Here is a 17,293-nt window from a genome sequence, read left to right on the forward strand (position 1 = left end):
TCTGCAAACCATTTGAGTTTAAACCTATTTGCCCAACGTCAGTGTCGTCAGACAAGGAGTGCACGCACTCGTCCTTAGAGGACTGGGAAACCAAGTTAAGACCACAGTCTCCTGAGTCAGTGGTGTCCCAAAGTCAACATAGGCCCCTCTCTCCCGACTCACCTATTCCTCAGTTCAGATCCTCCTCCATCGATTACGACATGGAATTTTCAGGACACAGATCGTTTACACCACAATCAACATATTCAGACTGGGAAGGTACTGATTTGTGTATGGAAAGCCTGTTTGATGATAACAGACCAGAGTCTCCTCAGTCAATTTTATCAGACTTTGAACTCGATAAGTTATTTAGTGGCAGGGCATTGTCCCCAGAATCTGTGTCTTCCGATTTTGACTTTGCGCTACTGCAGGACTGGTTAGCAGACTTTAGAGCATCCTCCCCAGAATCAGTGACATCTCAAAGTCAACATAGGCCTCTCTCTCCAGACTCACCTGTTCCTCAGTTCAGATCTACCCATATCGGTTACCATGTAGATTTGTCAAGGCACAGGTCATTTACACCACAATCCACATTTTCGGACTGGGAAGGTACTGATTTTTGTCTGGAGAACCTGTTTGATGCGCCCCGACCAGAGTCTCCACGGTCAATTTTATCAGACTTTGAACTTGATAAGTTATTTAGTATCAGGGCATTGTCCCCAGAATCTGTGTCTTCTGATTTAGACTTTTCGCTCCTGCAGGACTGGTTGGAGGACTTTAGAGCATCTTCTCCCGAATCGGTGGCATCGGTTGAGCAATGCTCTTTATCTTCTAACATTTCATTTGGCCAAATGAATAGTCAACATTGTAACTATTACTTGCAGTGTTATGAAGGTAGACCAATATCACCTCTTTTAACACTGTCAGATGTTGAGTATTCAGAATTATGTCTTGAGGAACTACTTGACGACAATAGACCAGATTCGCCAGATTCACTTACTTTACAACCTAACACTAAACACACAAGCCTACCTGTAAATGCTTTCCAACCAAGGTCCTCTGCAAGACCGCTTACATATGCAGATGTTGTGCGGGGTACAACGCATGAACCAAAATCAGACCCTTTGTTGGTCTGCAAACCATTTGAGTTTAAACCTATTTGCCCAACGTCAGTGTCGTCAGACAAGGAGTGCACGCACTCGTCCTTAGAGGACTGGGAAACCAAGTTAAGACCACAGTCTCCTGAGTCAGTGGTGTCCCAAAGTCAACATAGGCCCCTCTCTCCCGACTCACCTATTCCTCAGTTCAGATCCTCCTCCATCGATTACGACATGGAATTTTCAGGACACAGATCGTTTACACCACAATCAACATATTCAGACTGGGAAGGTACTGATTTGTGTATGGAAACCCTGTTTGATGATAACAGACCAGAGTCTCCTCAGTCAATTTTATCAGACTTTGAACTCGATAAGTTATTTAGTGGCAGGGCATTGTCCCCAGAATCTGTGTCTTCCGATTTTGACTTTGCGCTACTGCAGGACTGGTTAGCAGACTTTAGAGCATCCTCCCCAGAATCAGTGACATCTCAAAGTCAACATAGGCCTCTCTCTCCAGACTCACCTGTTCCTCAGTTCAGATCTACCCATATCGGTTACCATGTAGATTTGTCAAGGCACAGGTCATTTACACCACAATCCACATTTTCGGACTGGGAAGGTACTGATTTTTGTCTGGAGAACCTGTTTGATGCGCCCCGACCAGAGTCTCCACGTTCAATTTTATCAGACTTTGAACTTGATAAGTTATTTAGTATCAGGGCATTGTCCCCAGAATCTGTGTCTTCTGATTTAGACTTTTCGCTCCTGCAGGACTGGTTGGAGGACTTTAGAGCATCTTCTCCCGAATCGGTGGCATCGGTTGAGCAATGCTCTTTATCTTCTAACATTTCATTTGGCCAAATGAATAGTCAACATTGTAACTATTACTTGCAGTGTTATGAAGGTAGACCAATATCACCTCTTTCAACACTGTCAGATGTTGAGTATTCAGAATTATGTCTTGAGGAACTACTTGACGACAATAGACCAGATTCGCCAGATTCACTTACTTTACAACCTAACACTAAACACACAAGCCTACCTGTAAATGCTTTCCAACCAAGGTCCTCTGCAAGACCGCTTACATATGCAGATGTTGTGCGGGGTACAACGCATGAACAAAAATCAGACCCTTTGTTGGTCTGCAAACCATTTGAGTTTAAACCTATTTGCCCAACGTCAGTGTCGTCAGACGAGGAGTGCACGCACTCGTCCTTAGAGGACTGGGAAACCAAGTTAAGACCACAGTCTCCTGAGTCAGTGGTGTCCCAAAGTCAACATAGGCCCCTCTCTCCCGACTCACCTATTCCTCACTTCAGATCCTCCTCCATCGATTACGACATGGAATTTTCAGGACACAGATCGTTTACACCACAATCAACATATTCAGACTGGGAAGGTACTGATTTGTGTATGGAAAGCCTGTTTGATGATAACAGACCAGAGTCTCCTCAGTCAATTTTATCAGACTTTGAACTCGATAAGTTATTTAGTGGCAGGGCATTGTCCCCAGAATCTGTGTCTTCCGATTTTGACTTTGCGCTACTGCAGGACTGGTTAGCAGACTTTAGAGCATCCTCCCCAGAATCAGTGACATCTCAAAGTCAACATAGGCCTCTCTCTCCAGACTCACCTGTTCCTCAGTTCAGATCTATCCATATCAGTTACCATGTAGATTTGTCAAGGCACAGGTCATTTACACCACAATCCACATTTTCGGACTGGGAAGGTACTGATTTTTGTCTGGAGAACCTGTTTGATGCGCCCCGACCAGAGTCTCCACGGTCAATTTTATCAGACTTTGAACTTGATAAGTTATTTAGTATCAGGGCATTGTCCCCAGAATCTGTGTCTTCTGATTTAGACTTTTCGCTCCTGCAGGACTGGTTGGAGGACTTTAGAGCATCTTCTCCCGAATCGGTGGCATCGGTTGAGCAATGCTCTTTATCTTCTAACATTTCATTTGGCCAAATGAATAGTCAACATTGTAACTATTACTTGCAGTGTTATGAAGGTAGACCAATATCACCTCTTTCAACACTGTCAGATGTTGAGTATTCAGAATTATGTCTTGAGGAACTACTTGACGACAATAGACCAGATTCGCCAGATTCACTTACTTTACAACCTAACACTAAACACAAAAGGCTACCTGTAAATGCTTTCCAACCAAGGTCCTCTGCAAGACCGCTTACATATGCAGATGTTGTACGGGGTACAACGCATGAACCAAAATCGGACCCTTTGTTGGTCTGCAAACCATTTGAGTTTAAACCTATTTGCCCAACGTCAGTGTCGTCAGACAAGGAGTGCACGCACTCGTCCTTAGAGGACTGGGAAACCAAGTTAAGACCACAGTCTCCTGAGTCAGTGGTGTCCCAAAGTCAACATAGGCCCCTCTCTCCCGACTCACCTATTCCTCAGTTCAGATCCTCCTCCATCGATTACGGTATGGAATTTTCAGGACACAGATCGTTTACACCACAATCAACATATTCAGACTTGGAAGGTACTGATTTGTGTCTGGAAACCCTGTTTGATGATAACAGACCAGAGTCTCCTCAGTCAATTTTATCAGACTTTATACTTGATACGTTATTTAGTAGCAGGGCATTGTCCCCAGAATCTGTGTCTTCTGATTTTGACTCTGCGCTACTGCAGGACTGGTTAGCCGACATTAGAGCATCCTCCCCAGAATCAGTGACATCTCAAAGTCAACATAGGCCTCTCTCTCCAGACTCACCTGTTCCTCAGTTCAGATCTACCCATATCGGTTACCATGTAGATTTGTCAAGGCACAGGTCATTTACACCACAATCAACATTTTCGGACTGGGAAGGTACTGCTTTTTGTCTGGAGAACCTGTTTGATGCGCCCCGACCAGAGTCCCAGCAGTCAGTGTTATCTGACTTTGATCTTGAGAAGTTATTAAGTATCAGGGCATTGTCCCCAGAATCTGTGTCTTCTGATTTAGACTTTTCGCTCCTGCAGGACTGGTTGGAGGACTTTAGAGCATCTTCTCCCGAATCGGTGGCATCAGTGGAGCAATGCTCTGTATCTTCTCACATTTCATTTGGCCAAATGAAGAGTCAACATTGTAATTATTACTTGCAGTGTTCTGAAGGTAGACCAGTATCACCTCTTTCAATACTGTCAGATGTTGAGGCTAACCCAACTAGCCTAACTGAATTTCACGAGACCTTCAGCAATATGCCATCAGATAATGAGTTCACACAGTCATTCCTTGACTTCTGGCTTTCTGAGTTAAGACCATCAACCCCTCAAATTAAGGAATCAATTGGAGATTTAGATGAGGTTTTAAACCAGCCACCCTGTGTTCAAAGTCTCCCAGATGAGACTGGTACCGTAGAAAAAGGACTTTCTAAGCCAGTCTCCAGGAGGTTAATGTCACACATACATGATCCAGTCTACAATGGAAAACATGTCTGTGATAAAGTTCATTTCTTCAAAGATGCAGGTAATATATTATCTGAGAAGGATGAGGATTTAAAAGTCAGCATGGGCGAGCCATATAGCCCAGCCAAATCTTCAGACCCTAAACCATTACAGCATTTCTCAGCCTCCCACTAAACAGTACTTGATCCTACAGTTCAGACTTACATACTGAAATGCTAATGTCACCAACTGAAACAATTGATACAGTACCCATAGCTTCCTCTTCGAACTCAAATGACCAATTTTTTTTTGTCAAGATTGGACAGCAAAGAATCTAGACTAGTTTGTGTCAAACCTCATAGGCCTATCCATTTCTGCACTGAGTTGAGTCACATGCCATTTGTATAACAAAATTTTGAATGTCATCATGCTGTCTGGCTAGAGGAAGCTTTCCATCAACAAACTGAAGCAAAGAGAGAATCAGTGAAACGAAGATCCTTGGTCCACAAACATAAACAGTCTGACCCTGAATCACAATTAAAGATGACACAAGCCCAAGATTTGTTTTCCAAGAACATGAAAAGAAAATCCATAAGCGAGGACGAGAGCAAAAGTGCCTTGATGTTGGTAAGACATCCCAAAGCTGTTGCTCAGCAGTGAATGCAGTGTTGCTTTCAAAAGTAATCAATATGGCATTGCATAAACCGTGAATGTAAAACTTTTGCCGCAAGCCTTTACTAATTTTGCCCAGAGGCTTCACTGTCTTGCTGTGGCATGTTCTTGTTCTGGTATGGAACATTCTCATAAGCTATATAGATAAAGAGCTAACCAATGGACTTTTTGATTCCTTTAAACTGCCTGATCTGATTGATATAAGCCTAAGGACATTCAAGTGCTTTAATTATATCTTAAGCTGCTAGACATTTTCTTTATTTTTTTTCCAAGACAATCTGCTGTAGTTGCAATAGGTTGCATAGCGCTGTTTAGATCTTCGCTTAACATCCATAAAATTTAAACTAACCAAAGTACATACCACAGCTGGAGTCATACTGTCTGTTATGCACAGGCTCCCACTGTCATAAAAAAACAACAACATAAAAACAGATTACAAAGACATACCACCTCATTGGCACCCGTAATGTTTCCTAACATAACTATGCCCCTGTGATAGTGTTATGAAAAAAAAACTGAATTTAGAATTTGGTTCAGTTGCAAAATGAAATGTGATGACATAATTGCATGTCTGAAGTTAAACATTGACTCCCGCTACTGCTCTTCTCCCATTTTCTGTCTTCTAACATCTCCCGGCAGGGGACGCAACAACACTTTTTATAAAATGGAAGGAGGACTGGATGACACTGATTCATTTTTAGCCTTTAATGGTGCAAACAAACGGACTAACATTTCAAAACTAATGTTGGTGTTTGTTTAATTCAATTCAATTCAATTCAATTTTATTTATAGTGCCAAATCATAACAAAATTTTTCTCAGGACACTTTACAGAGTAGGTAAAGACCACACTCTATGACTTTTTTATGATTTACATAGACCCAACAATTCCCCCGTAGAGTACAGTGGCAACAAAAACCTTCCCTATAACAGGCAGGAACGTCAGACAGACCCAGCTCTATGGAGGACAGACTTCTGTCTTGATCGGTTGGGGAGGAAGAAAAGGAGAGAGAAAGAGAGAAAAGACGAACAGATGGACAGAGAGAGACAGAGACAGACACAAAGACAGAGACAGACACACTTCCAGTAACTATAATAATATCTAATAGTTATGGTGGAAAACATGATAACCGATGGTGCCTCTATGGCTACAAATTCCATAGTTTAGAAGACTAGTGATAGTATATATGACTAATAGTTATAATAGTAGCAGGAAGCGTCACGCAGGACCACGGCAGCAGGAACCACCATGATCAGCAGAGACCTGAGAGACGACAAAGCACAAATAACTCCGGGGAAGAAGTTGAATTAGTAACATGCATTGACGAAACATGAATGATACAGACAGAGAGGAGAGAAGCTCGGAGTATCAGGAAAATTATTATCCCCCGGCAGAGTAGGCCTATAGCAGCATTATTAAGCAGAACAAAAGCTTAAAAATAACAACATTGCTAAGGGCTTGTAAGCCCTAGCTGTAAGCTTTATCAAAAGGGAAAGTTTTAAGTTTACTCTTAAATATGGGGACAGTGTCTGCCTCCCAAATAACACTTGGGAGTTGGTTCCACAGGAGAGGAGCTTGGTAGCTGAAGGCTCTGCCTCCCATACTGCTTTAGGATACTCTGGGAACGACAAGTAGCCCTGCATTCTCAGAGCGCAGCGATCTAGTCGGTTAATGCGGTACTATGAGCTCTTTAAGATAAGAGCCTTATAGCAAACATTGCAAACATTGCTTACACCATTAAAGTTCAATTCCGTAGTAAAATCATACCAGGGTCTTTTAAGGCAAATTTGGTCATCAAATAAGCCATCAAGACATTTTTTTTTCGTGTAACAACTATTTAGTAGATTTCCTTGAGAGGCGCTAACAATCGCTAACAGCCTGTCTCGGCTAACACGGATAAGCTCTGGGCGGCGAGTTGGACACATTAAAACGTCCTTACCACTAATACTGCTCCAAATCCTCTGCAGTAGCATGATAAGAGTCCTGACACATTACCCAAAGCACCAACAACGTAGTAAGTGAACACGGGGTGTATTAAAAGAGTGTTTTGAAAGACTTACCTATCAGCCCTGGTACTAGCTGCTCCATTCAAGTCGATTACCAAATACAATCCAAAAGGAAGGAGCCCATTGATGATTTATTCCAGCAAAACACGTTAACATTGTGGTTTGTGTCAGTTTGGTGAAATGTCCCTCACAGCTTTCCCTGCAGCACCGAAACATTACGCAGATCTCAGGGCAGGGGCAGGGGGCGTGTGTTGCCGGAAGACGCACAGTGAGCAGCAGCACAGCACAGCAGGCACAGGGTAAGGCCGACTAGCCTGCAACTTGAAGTGAAGAGCGACATAATGGTTCGTGTCTGTATCTTTCCCGGCTGCGAAACAAAAATGAAAGCTTACAACCCAGAAACTTTTCATACCTTTTTCATTGTGGTACGATGACCTTGCTCTGATAAACCAGTGGCTTATTGTTTTGAATCTGGACATTGAGATGCCTATTGAGACGTTTAGGCAGAGGGTCTGCCATAAACCACAACGTTTACGTGTTTCGCTGGAACAAATCATCAATGTACTTCTTCCCTTTAGATTGTATTTGGTAATCGAATGGACTGGAGCAGCTGGTACCGGCCGCCTGAGAGAGGTGGGCTTTTGTAGAGCCCGTTTGCACATGTACGAGCATGAACGTGCGCACGTGTACGAGCACGAGCAGGAGGTCTACGGCGGTAGCGGTATGTGCGCATGTTCGGACATAGAAAATAGAAGGAGGGACCATGCGCGGACATTTAACAACAACAATGGCGGTGAAAGGTTCACGTTGGTGTGATGCGGAGGTGGAGTGTTTACTGCAGATTTGGTTGGATGAAAATATTTAAAAACAGTCGACAAGACGTACAAAAACTCCCAGGTCTATGGAAAGATTTGTAAACAAAGCCACACACACGCGATCAATGCGTGTGACGTGTTACGGCATGATGACGTATGGACAGCGAGAAGCATTTGCGGGAGTCCCAGGCAGTGTGAGTACAAACAGGCCTGGGGCGCGGGGGGAGAGGGAGGAGGGACAAGTACCCTAAAGCACGGGGCACGGGGCACGGTGCGGAAGGACAGTGTGAGTGCGCCCTAAGTCTTTCAAAACACTCTTTTAATACACTCCGTGTTCACATACTACGTTGTGAACATGGAGTGTATTATTCGGTTAATGTGTAGGGACTCTTATCATGCTACTGCAGAGGTTTGGTGTTATTTGGAGCAGTATTAGTGGTTAAAAAAGGCGGTTTAATGCGTCCAACTCGCCACCCCGAACTAATCCGTGTTAGCCGAGGAAGGCTGTTAACGACTCTCCGGAAAATCTACGCTAACAGTTCATACACGAAAAAAAATGTCTCGATGGCTTATTTGATGACTCAATTTGCCTAAAAAGACCATGGGATGCTTTTACACTTTAAAGCCTGAAAATTATTCAGTGTGCGCCGGTCCTCTCTTCACCCCTTAAGTTATCTGTCATGGAGGCATGATTTAGCCACAGGCTGATGTGCGGGGAACCCTGTTTCAACTCTTTTTTTTACTATCGAATATGCTTTTCAAAATGCTTAATTAATGAAGCAGTATGTTGGCTGTGTAATAACAGAAGTATTTACCTTTTGGGAGATCAGACAGACCTGTAGTAGAACAGACAGTAGTAGCATTTTACTGTGACAAATACTGTAAACTGGTAAGCTTAGCATTGTCTTGGAAAGTGCAGTGTTTCCTCCAGGGCAGCAAATACTGAATCTTGTTCTTGTTTTTTTGTAATTATTTGTTATAGGTCCTAAATAAATAAAATGAAATCTAAAAAAGAAAAATCTAAAAAAAGGATGCATGTCCACCTTTATGTTACACCGAATCATGATCTTGACTCAAGTTCACTTGTGCCCTACTTGTATTATTGTAAAACTATATTGTGTTGTAAATGATTTTCTAAATATGATATCTCCAAACTCTAAATGTTATTGTCAAGATAAAGATATCTTAATTTTGCACCATCTTGATCAGGCAATACATGTATGTAATACATTTTAACTAAATGAGACAGTGGGCTACAAGTGAATTTCCTCATATGAGACACGTCTCTCCGTCTGTCACTGTAAATGCATGCTTCATTTGACTATTCCTTTCATCACGATAATAAATCATAAATCATATTTTTTTTCCCCCACTCCATTGTACCATTTCTTGCAGGTATCAACAGTATCTTCCAGGACAAATCTTTCAGAATCATCAAAACAAAAACAAAAAAATTTAGGACAGAGTCAGACCTTTCCAACCGAGACATTTTCCTTGGCACATGATTCAAACACACTTTCCAATTTAGAGTTACCAATTACAGGTAGCTTTGACCTAGGTAAAACACTGAAATCTGAAATCAAATCGACCAATCAAAGTAGCTCACCACAAGAAAAAGATGAGAAGCTGTCATTCCCCAAACAAAGTGAAAATGATGGCTTAGCTAAACCAAGCTCAGCGACCCCAGACTCATTTTGTCAAACAGCTCAAGAAAGTCCAGATGACCAAATCATCATGTCCTCGGAGTCTACTACATCAGAGTCTGGGTCCCCTCACCTTGATCAGCTTCTGTCAGATCTGGAGAAGATACAACTTAAATTTAGACCAGAGACACTTGACCCACTTCTGTCAGAATTCAGTGATAAAAGCCCTGAAGTTGAACAAATGTATGAGTTTAAAGACCTTTCACCTGAAAATCGATGCCATACAGAAGATATTGATACCCTGGTAGTTGGCATGTCATCTGTTATACAGCTTGCAGAAGACACTAACCACACAAATGTAGCTGTCACTGAGCCTGCACATTTCCAGACATCCAATCAAGATGAACCTGAAGTAGTCTCAGCCACTTCTTATCAAACAAAAATCTCTGAGCCAAGTGTCCCTTCAAGATGTTGCAGTGATAACGATAATCCTGTATCTCCAACTGTGTCCCTTTCAACTCCAGAATCTCTTCAAAGATTTTGTGAAGTGATGGAATTAAGTTTTGCTGTGGACAGATTCCAGTCCAGCACATATGATGAAAATGCTAAGTCATTTTCTTTAGTGTCTTCCTCCAAAGTAGCTGCAAAGAGTCCATCTGGCATACTTGAAGAACATCTGGCTAATCTTGTTGAGGAATATTCTACAGACATTTTTCAAAGTCAAGACGGACTTGAATCAGCTATATCATCAAAAGACTCAATAGTTGTGACAGAAGAGATAGCAACAGAAAGTGTCCAAGATGAGCTTCCACATGTATGGGAGGTATCTTTTGTTGAACCCAGTCAGACCGAGGATGTTTCTTCTCATTCTCTTTCTGATTTGACTCCGGAAACAGTCACATCTGCAAGACATTTTAGCTTTGAGGAACTGATGCCGTACCCCTCCCAAGGGAACTTGGAGACATCCTCAGATGAGGATATGCCAAGGACCAGTGGACAATATTCAGAAGAATCTCTGACTTCAGTAGACTATGAGTGTTTTGCCTCTCAGCCCACTTCAGTTAAACCCAAAGCAGAGACAACTTCATCAACCTCTGATAATGACTACAGTGTCCCACCTGGGTATTCAGAGATCTCTTTTACTACAACCATCCTTACCCACTTGCCTCCCGAATACAAAGAAGTTGTGTGTAGTAGTGCAGACAGCCCAACCTTTGAATACTCTGACCGAGAGCCTTACTTTGACTGCATTCAGGCTCCATCAGATTTTTCGGAGACTGGGCATGATGAACCTGAAACAAGTACCAGATCAAACGGAGATCCGCCCCAGGATCATCTCAGCCATCCTAGAGTGCTAGAAAAGTTGAATCAAAGAATACTGCTGTCCTCTGGAAGTGAAGATTATGAGGATGCTCCTTTTGGCCATGAGCCTCTTTATAATGTACATGAAGAGAATGAAGAATTATTAGACTATTCAGAATCATCAGATGAAGAATTCAGCTTGTGTGAGGCTTCACAACCGCCTCCTGTCTGTGAAATTGGGGCATATGATGATACTGATAAATCTCTGACAAGGGTAAGATGAGATTTGGTAAACCACCCCAAGCTTTTTTCCCGGAGCTGAGCTTAACCAAGTATTGTCTTTGCTTCAAAGAGGAATGACTGCTAACCCTGTGGCCACATGGATGGAATCTTAAACTCCTCATAACCCTTATTTTATTTTGATTTTAGATTTAACCTAAATCAGCATGTCCCTGTGCTGCCTGTAACCGGCTGTATCACTCACAGTAATAACATACGCTACATGTTTTTCAATCAGCAATAAGCACATTCATCCTTTAATTAAGTGAATTATTTTTTTAATTAAGTGAAAGCATGGTTTGTTTTGCAAACATTTTTCCAAGTTACAGACTGCCATGTTGTACTTTCCAATGCAAGATATGAAACTCCCTTGTAAAATTCAAAAAATGTATGGAAAGTGCAGCATGTCACTCCGCATATTTCTTCCTTTGCTGCAAACATATTATTCAATTATTGTCATTTATTAAATCGTAATGGATTTGTGTTGCTTGATCAGGAGATCACTGCAGAGCTCGGATCAATGTCAGAAAGTTCAGATGATGAATTTTTGACCACCAGAGTAGTGCGAAGGAGAGTTGTCATTCAGGTATCTGATTAAGCATGATTGGTTGTGTTTTAAATAAGCATGGAGGGTATGATTCCAGAGTGCATCTTTAACCAGGTTAGGTCCTCACTGTCTAGTTAAAAATGTTTACTGTCTTTAGCCTCATCAAAATGGGTGAAAAATGTGTTTGAAGATTAATTTAGGATTTATAAAAACTGCCACATGATTTGCATAGATGGCTGAAACTCATAGAGTTGTTTTATGCTGCTCTGAGCACCTCTTTGTTGTCGTTGTTTTTTGACTAATGCAAGTGTTTCCTGTATCTCCAAATCCCTATTCTCTCACGAGTTACAACCTAAAATGTATGTTTTGTTTCCTTTTCTCTTATGTGTTTGCGTTTGATTTTTGAAGTGGAGACTTAAACACAAACATTACACTGACCAAAGTTTGCATTCCTGATTATTGTTTGTCTTGCTTCCCTTATAGGCTGATGAAATACCTGACCTCCCCACTCAGTCAGTGACGGAAGAAAAGTACAAGGATGAAAATGGGCACATTGTTGTCAAAAAGGTAAAGCAGGGTTTTTTTTAAGCTCTCATGCCCATATCACATGGCAGTGTTTAAACTGGTAGTGACAGCCAGTAAAGCTTAACAAAGCTAATTTCTGTGCAGCAATACCGAAGGCTGTTTGTTGCATATTTTACTCTATTTAATTCAGAGACAGATACCATTTGTTCCTAAAATGTTACGGTTACCTTATCCTTTAAACAAATACTTCACCTCCTAATAGTATTTAAACACATGGTCTTCCTCAGGTTACACGTAAAATTATTCGCAAGTGTGTTTCCGCGGATGGTGTGGAGCATGAAGAAGTGTCATCAGAAGGAGCTCCCCAGGGGGCCATCAGTATGGCAGAGGGTGATGGATACTCTAAGGTGGTGAAGCGGACTGTACTGAAGAGTGAGGGAGACCAAACAGAGGTGTGTGCTGTATATCATACGTGTGCTCATTTTCATAGTCTTCAAAATCTTTTTCTCAGAAAAATACACATTGATATTTGTTTTAATAGTAATATATACAGTAAAACAGACAGATAAATAAGAAACTAATAATTCTTTCTTCTGATTAAGGTAACATTTGCCAAACGTGAGGGTTTCTCAGCATCAAGTCGGGAGACAGCTGAAGGTTGTAAGGTCAGTCGCGTAGAACAGACAACGATGGTGGAGGGTGAAAGGACAATGACACACCAGGGTGATCCATCCTTGGCCTCTGACCTCCCCTCAGCCCAAGATGACTTCAAACAGGTTTGTGGATAACCTTGTGACCATTATTTTAGATATTGTAGCTCTACTAACAGCTCTTATGTAGAAAATTGTTTTACATGCTCTTTTACTTGGAGAGGCACCAAGTCGTTTTTTCGGAATTAAGTAATTCCAAATGTAAATAAATATTGTTTTCTCCTCTTCGTGCCATTAGGCACTAGGTTATATAAGTGGTTTTAGCAGAACAGAGCTCCCTCATGTGGTAGAGAGAGAGACTGTCAAAGAAGATGGAACAGTGGTTAGGAGGTGTGTGAGTGCTGGAGTGCACCTGTGTGATTTTGTGCACCTGTTTGAGTGTGTGTGTGTGCGTGTGTGTGTGTGTGTGTGTGTGTGTGTGTGTGTGTGTGTGTGTGTGTGTGTGTGTGTATATATAGTGTGAGTGTTGTAGTGCTGTATGGTTAGTTTTACTAATATTGACTAATGTTTGCTAATGTTGTCATCATTACCAACTTGGTCAAGTAGCGTACTGTTAAATAGTTTAACATACAATAAACTAGGTGATATATACAGGTATGTTTTCTTTTGTGTTTACTGTGTACTGTTATATGTTGTGTCACCTTAAGCCTCTCAGCAAGGAAGAGCAAGCATAATTTAGGTACCATATGGCCTTAAGTTTTCCACATAAATAATTATCTAAACAGGAGGCAAAGCAACACAAATGTAGGATTTTAATGACAAGATGTACAAACAGGTGTCGACAAAAATCAGATTAATTGTATGCTACTGTATTACTTTTGCAGTCAGCAGATCTCATCCAAATTGTCGAGGTCCAGAGACATTTAGGATCTAGGCCACGGAGCACTGAAGGTGACCCAACCCCTTAAAGGGCCCATATTCTGCTATTTTTTAGCTTCATATTTAGGTTTAATTTAGGTTTCTACTAGAACATGTTTACATTGCTAAAAAAAACTTTTTTTTTCTCATACTGTCTTTCTGAATATACATGTTTCAAATGCTTCGTTTTAACATTTATCTCTTCAAGACATCACAACCTTACGGGAAGTCCTGACGGCTCGTTTAAAGGCACGGTTTCTGAATGCGGGTTGTGTGCATTTCACTGTGGATTGAGCATTTTTATACTATCACAGTATTTATAAAGCACCTAGACCTATATTTTTTTAAAAATAGGCATGGAAATCTCTTTTTACAATATGGGACCTTTAAAAAAAGGACAGATTATGTTTTTTTTCCTTCAAAATGTCCCCCATCTTTAGTTGTTAGTGGTAATTGTATGTGTAATTGCCATGAATGTGCCACTACACAGAACCTGGATTTGATCATTTGTCTGTTTAAAGTGTTTTTCAACATAATATTTAGGTTTCTGCAGCAACAGTATAAAGTATCTATGCTGTGCATGTAATCCTAATTGAATGCTGGATTAACAAAGCATGATATAATTTGTGGGTGTTCTGTTTTCCTCCCATAACAAACAAACGTAGGAAAACTTGTAATTTCAGTTTATTTCTGCAAAGCCTAAGGCACAGCTTTTGATGATGCTGAACGTTCTTCCTGTTTTCACTCCCCCCGTAATCCATCTCTAGGGCCCACATGTGTAAAGGTCGCACCCACAGACGAACCGTGGTGAAGGAGGCTGGGCAGCGCAAACAGGTCCTTCTAGAGCAAGTGGACAACCCCAGAAAAGGGTCAAAACCAAGTGACCTCCAAAGGCATCTCCGCCAGCTCTTTCACCACTACTGTGAAGAAGGAAAGGAGGGCCACGATGAGGATGAGGACTAGTAGAAGAATGTGTGACGCTCTGCCCCACCCCCTGGCTCTGCCCATGCTAGCCCCCCCCCCCCCCCCCCCCCCCCCCCTAATCCTATGCATTAGCCACATGCAATCCCAGTTTGCACCACAGCACCTCAAAGCTACCACTGTCTTCCCATTTAAGTCCTGGAAGATGACCTTTTGTTCACAACTTATTTTCTTCCCTTGCTGATATAATGTATTCATGATTTTCTTTTCATGTTCTGATGTTGTTTTGCCTTTTTGTGACCAAAGAAAGCCTTGTGTTGTTTTCCTGATTCATTTTTACTTTCCATATCAGAATTGCTATTTTTGTCTTCATGCTGTGGTAGTGCAACAAAAACACACACACAGAAGGAATACTATTCATATTGACTAACTCACAAACCTCCTGAAGGTAAAGAACATCTTACCTGCAAAATACTGGTACTATTCTCTGAGTAGGTGCTTGGACTGAAATACAGTATCTCTCACACTGCACTGCCTCTCACAGCCTGAAAGTTTCTCAGATATTCCTTACTTAAAAACGGTCTCACTCACTGTACTAGCCTCTGCGCTCTTGTGATTCAGGTGGTCAAGATGTCACACAGAGAAAAAACAGACAGTATCGACACTGAATACTAACTGCTACTGCTGCTGCTGCTGTGTTTGTGTAGGCTATGTGTAATCTGTCTTTGGGAACTATATATTATCTATAATCTAGACATTACTGACATCAGTAGCCTAGAAATTAATAATCACTCATGTGAAGTAGAGCAGGCATGACTAATCAACATCTGTCATTATGATCCTAGCTTTGACTGCTTTGTAGTTCTATGGATTGCCCTTCTCTCCTCTCTTTCCCTTCTGTATGTCTTTCTTTCTGTGTTATTTTTGTTTAATTGTATTCAATTTGTTTAGACTTTTTCTCTTTAATTGTCTTGACTGTATGGATGGTGAATGTGTGATTGAGGCTGTACTGTAGGTACTGTATGTTTTGATTGTGAGCTAAAAACTGCATTGTCAGCTGGTTTGGAGAGGATACTCTCAGAATTAATATTTTAAACCATTTACTGTTTGTTTTTTGAAGATGAGACTGAGTTTAGTTATAGATAGATTATTTAATATTTGTTTGCCACTGGTGAATAAGATCATCCCAGCTATTCTAGAGTCACTTGTCTGATATGACATTGGTGGTAAGGTGATCTTCTTTATTTAATGTTAGACTTCATTAATTTATCTTTTGAACAAGTGTTGGGCCAGTTGTTGGTGTGTGTTTGTGAGTAAATGATTCCGAGTGTAGTAAAAGAGTGTGTCAGTGTCTGTCAGCAAAGAAAAGAAACATTTATTTTACACAAACCGCATTTGCACTCCTGAATGTCAAGACAGTGCACCTCCATGCTTATTGTGCACAGGATATGAGGTATAGTATATCTTAGCCACAGAGGTAGTTTTTATTTGAAGATAATGATATACCAGGCACGCACGCAATGACGCAGGTTGAGAGCTTAAACATACCATTATTTACAGCTCTGAGCATCGCTAATGTATGTATCAACAACATGTAATGTGTTTATTTCACTATCACTGTTTACTTTGTGATTTAGAAACATGTAAAATGCAAAACTAGTGGAAGTTCACTGTGACAGGTATGCTTTTAATTTGAGAATCAGCATCCCTTTTCTGTGATGATGAGAGTTATATACATATACAATGCATATATAAATATCTATAAGGGCATGTATTACTGTATCAAAATTCAAAACGACAAAAACAAAATGGCTGCAGTGTGTCTATGGCTGATAGAGAATAAAAGTCAACAAATGTATAGTGTTGCATCTTGTTATATCTTGTGAATTTGCACAGTTCAGGTTATTTGCTAACTTGAACATACAGTACACTACAACAACATCTGTATGACCTGTTGCTGCCTCCAGCTGGGCCTAAGAGGAAATGCAATACTGGAGGAATATCAGAAGCAGATTCATCAGTAACATTAGTATGAATCTTTATGTGAAACTATGACATATTGAATAACTATGGCTACATTATGTGTCACAATTTTAAAGAGTAACACCCAATATTTCACAATCAATTTAATTCCAAGCCAGCAGGGTCAACCATTTCATAGGTTGTATGTGCCACATTTATTAAAGAAATACTTATTCTCCCAAAATTATCATTTGTATATCTGCTACTCGCCGAGGGTAAACTTGAATTCTTGTTTTTAAGTTGAATGCCTCCACCGTGACAACAAAAAACTTCTGCGACTTGTCCGCTACTCTCTGAGATGCTTGCACATCTGTACGAATCTGAACAAGAAGTGCACCTGTGCGAGACTGTTTATGTGGAAGGGTTGTAAATAGTAGATTTTAGTGAACATGCATGTGTTTGAGAAGTACTGAGCATACGACTGGATAAACGAGACTTGGACTATGATGCACAAGTTGTGTGAGTTTGTAAATTAATATTTTGATATAGTTCTGTTGCTGAAATGTGGACCCTTATTAC

The 17,293-nt window shown here is 41.0% G+C and overlaps 1 protein-coding gene across 12 annotated transcripts in view; it reads left to right on the forward strand.

Annotated features, from left to right (window-relative positions):
* ank2a (ankyrin 2a, neuronal) overlaps positions 1-16,585 on the forward strand; it is an 89,062-nt gene extending 72,477 nt beyond the window's left edge. For 9 of the 12 annotated variants that reach the window (XM_083927840.1, XM_083927848.1, XM_083927845.1 and 6 more), the window contains 7 exons: positions 9,363-11,186; positions 11,688-11,777; positions 12,222-12,305; positions 12,551-12,715; positions 12,866-13,039; positions 13,212-13,303; positions 14,599-16,585. In XM_083927840.1, the coding sequence (XP_083783966.1) occupies positions 9,363-11,186; positions 11,688-11,777; positions 12,222-12,305; positions 12,551-12,715; positions 12,866-13,039; positions 13,212-13,303; positions 14,599-14,794 (2,625 nt within the window). In that variant the 3' untranslated portion in view covers positions 14,795-16,585. The remainder of the gene's footprint in view (positions 1-9,362; positions 11,187-11,687; positions 11,778-12,221; positions 12,306-12,550; positions 12,716-12,865; positions 13,040-13,211; positions 13,304-14,598) is intronic. The other 3 variants (XM_083927847.1, XM_083927850.1, XM_083927841.1) reach the window with 3 other exon arrangements.
* The last annotated feature ends 708 nt before the right edge of the window (positions 16,586-17,293 follow it).

Source organism: Echiichthys vipera, assembly GCF_963691815.1.
Source record: "Echiichthys vipera genome assembly, chromosome: 2".
Taxonomy (NCBI): Eukaryota; Metazoa; Chordata; class Actinopteri; order Perciformes; family Trachinidae; genus Echiichthys; species Echiichthys vipera.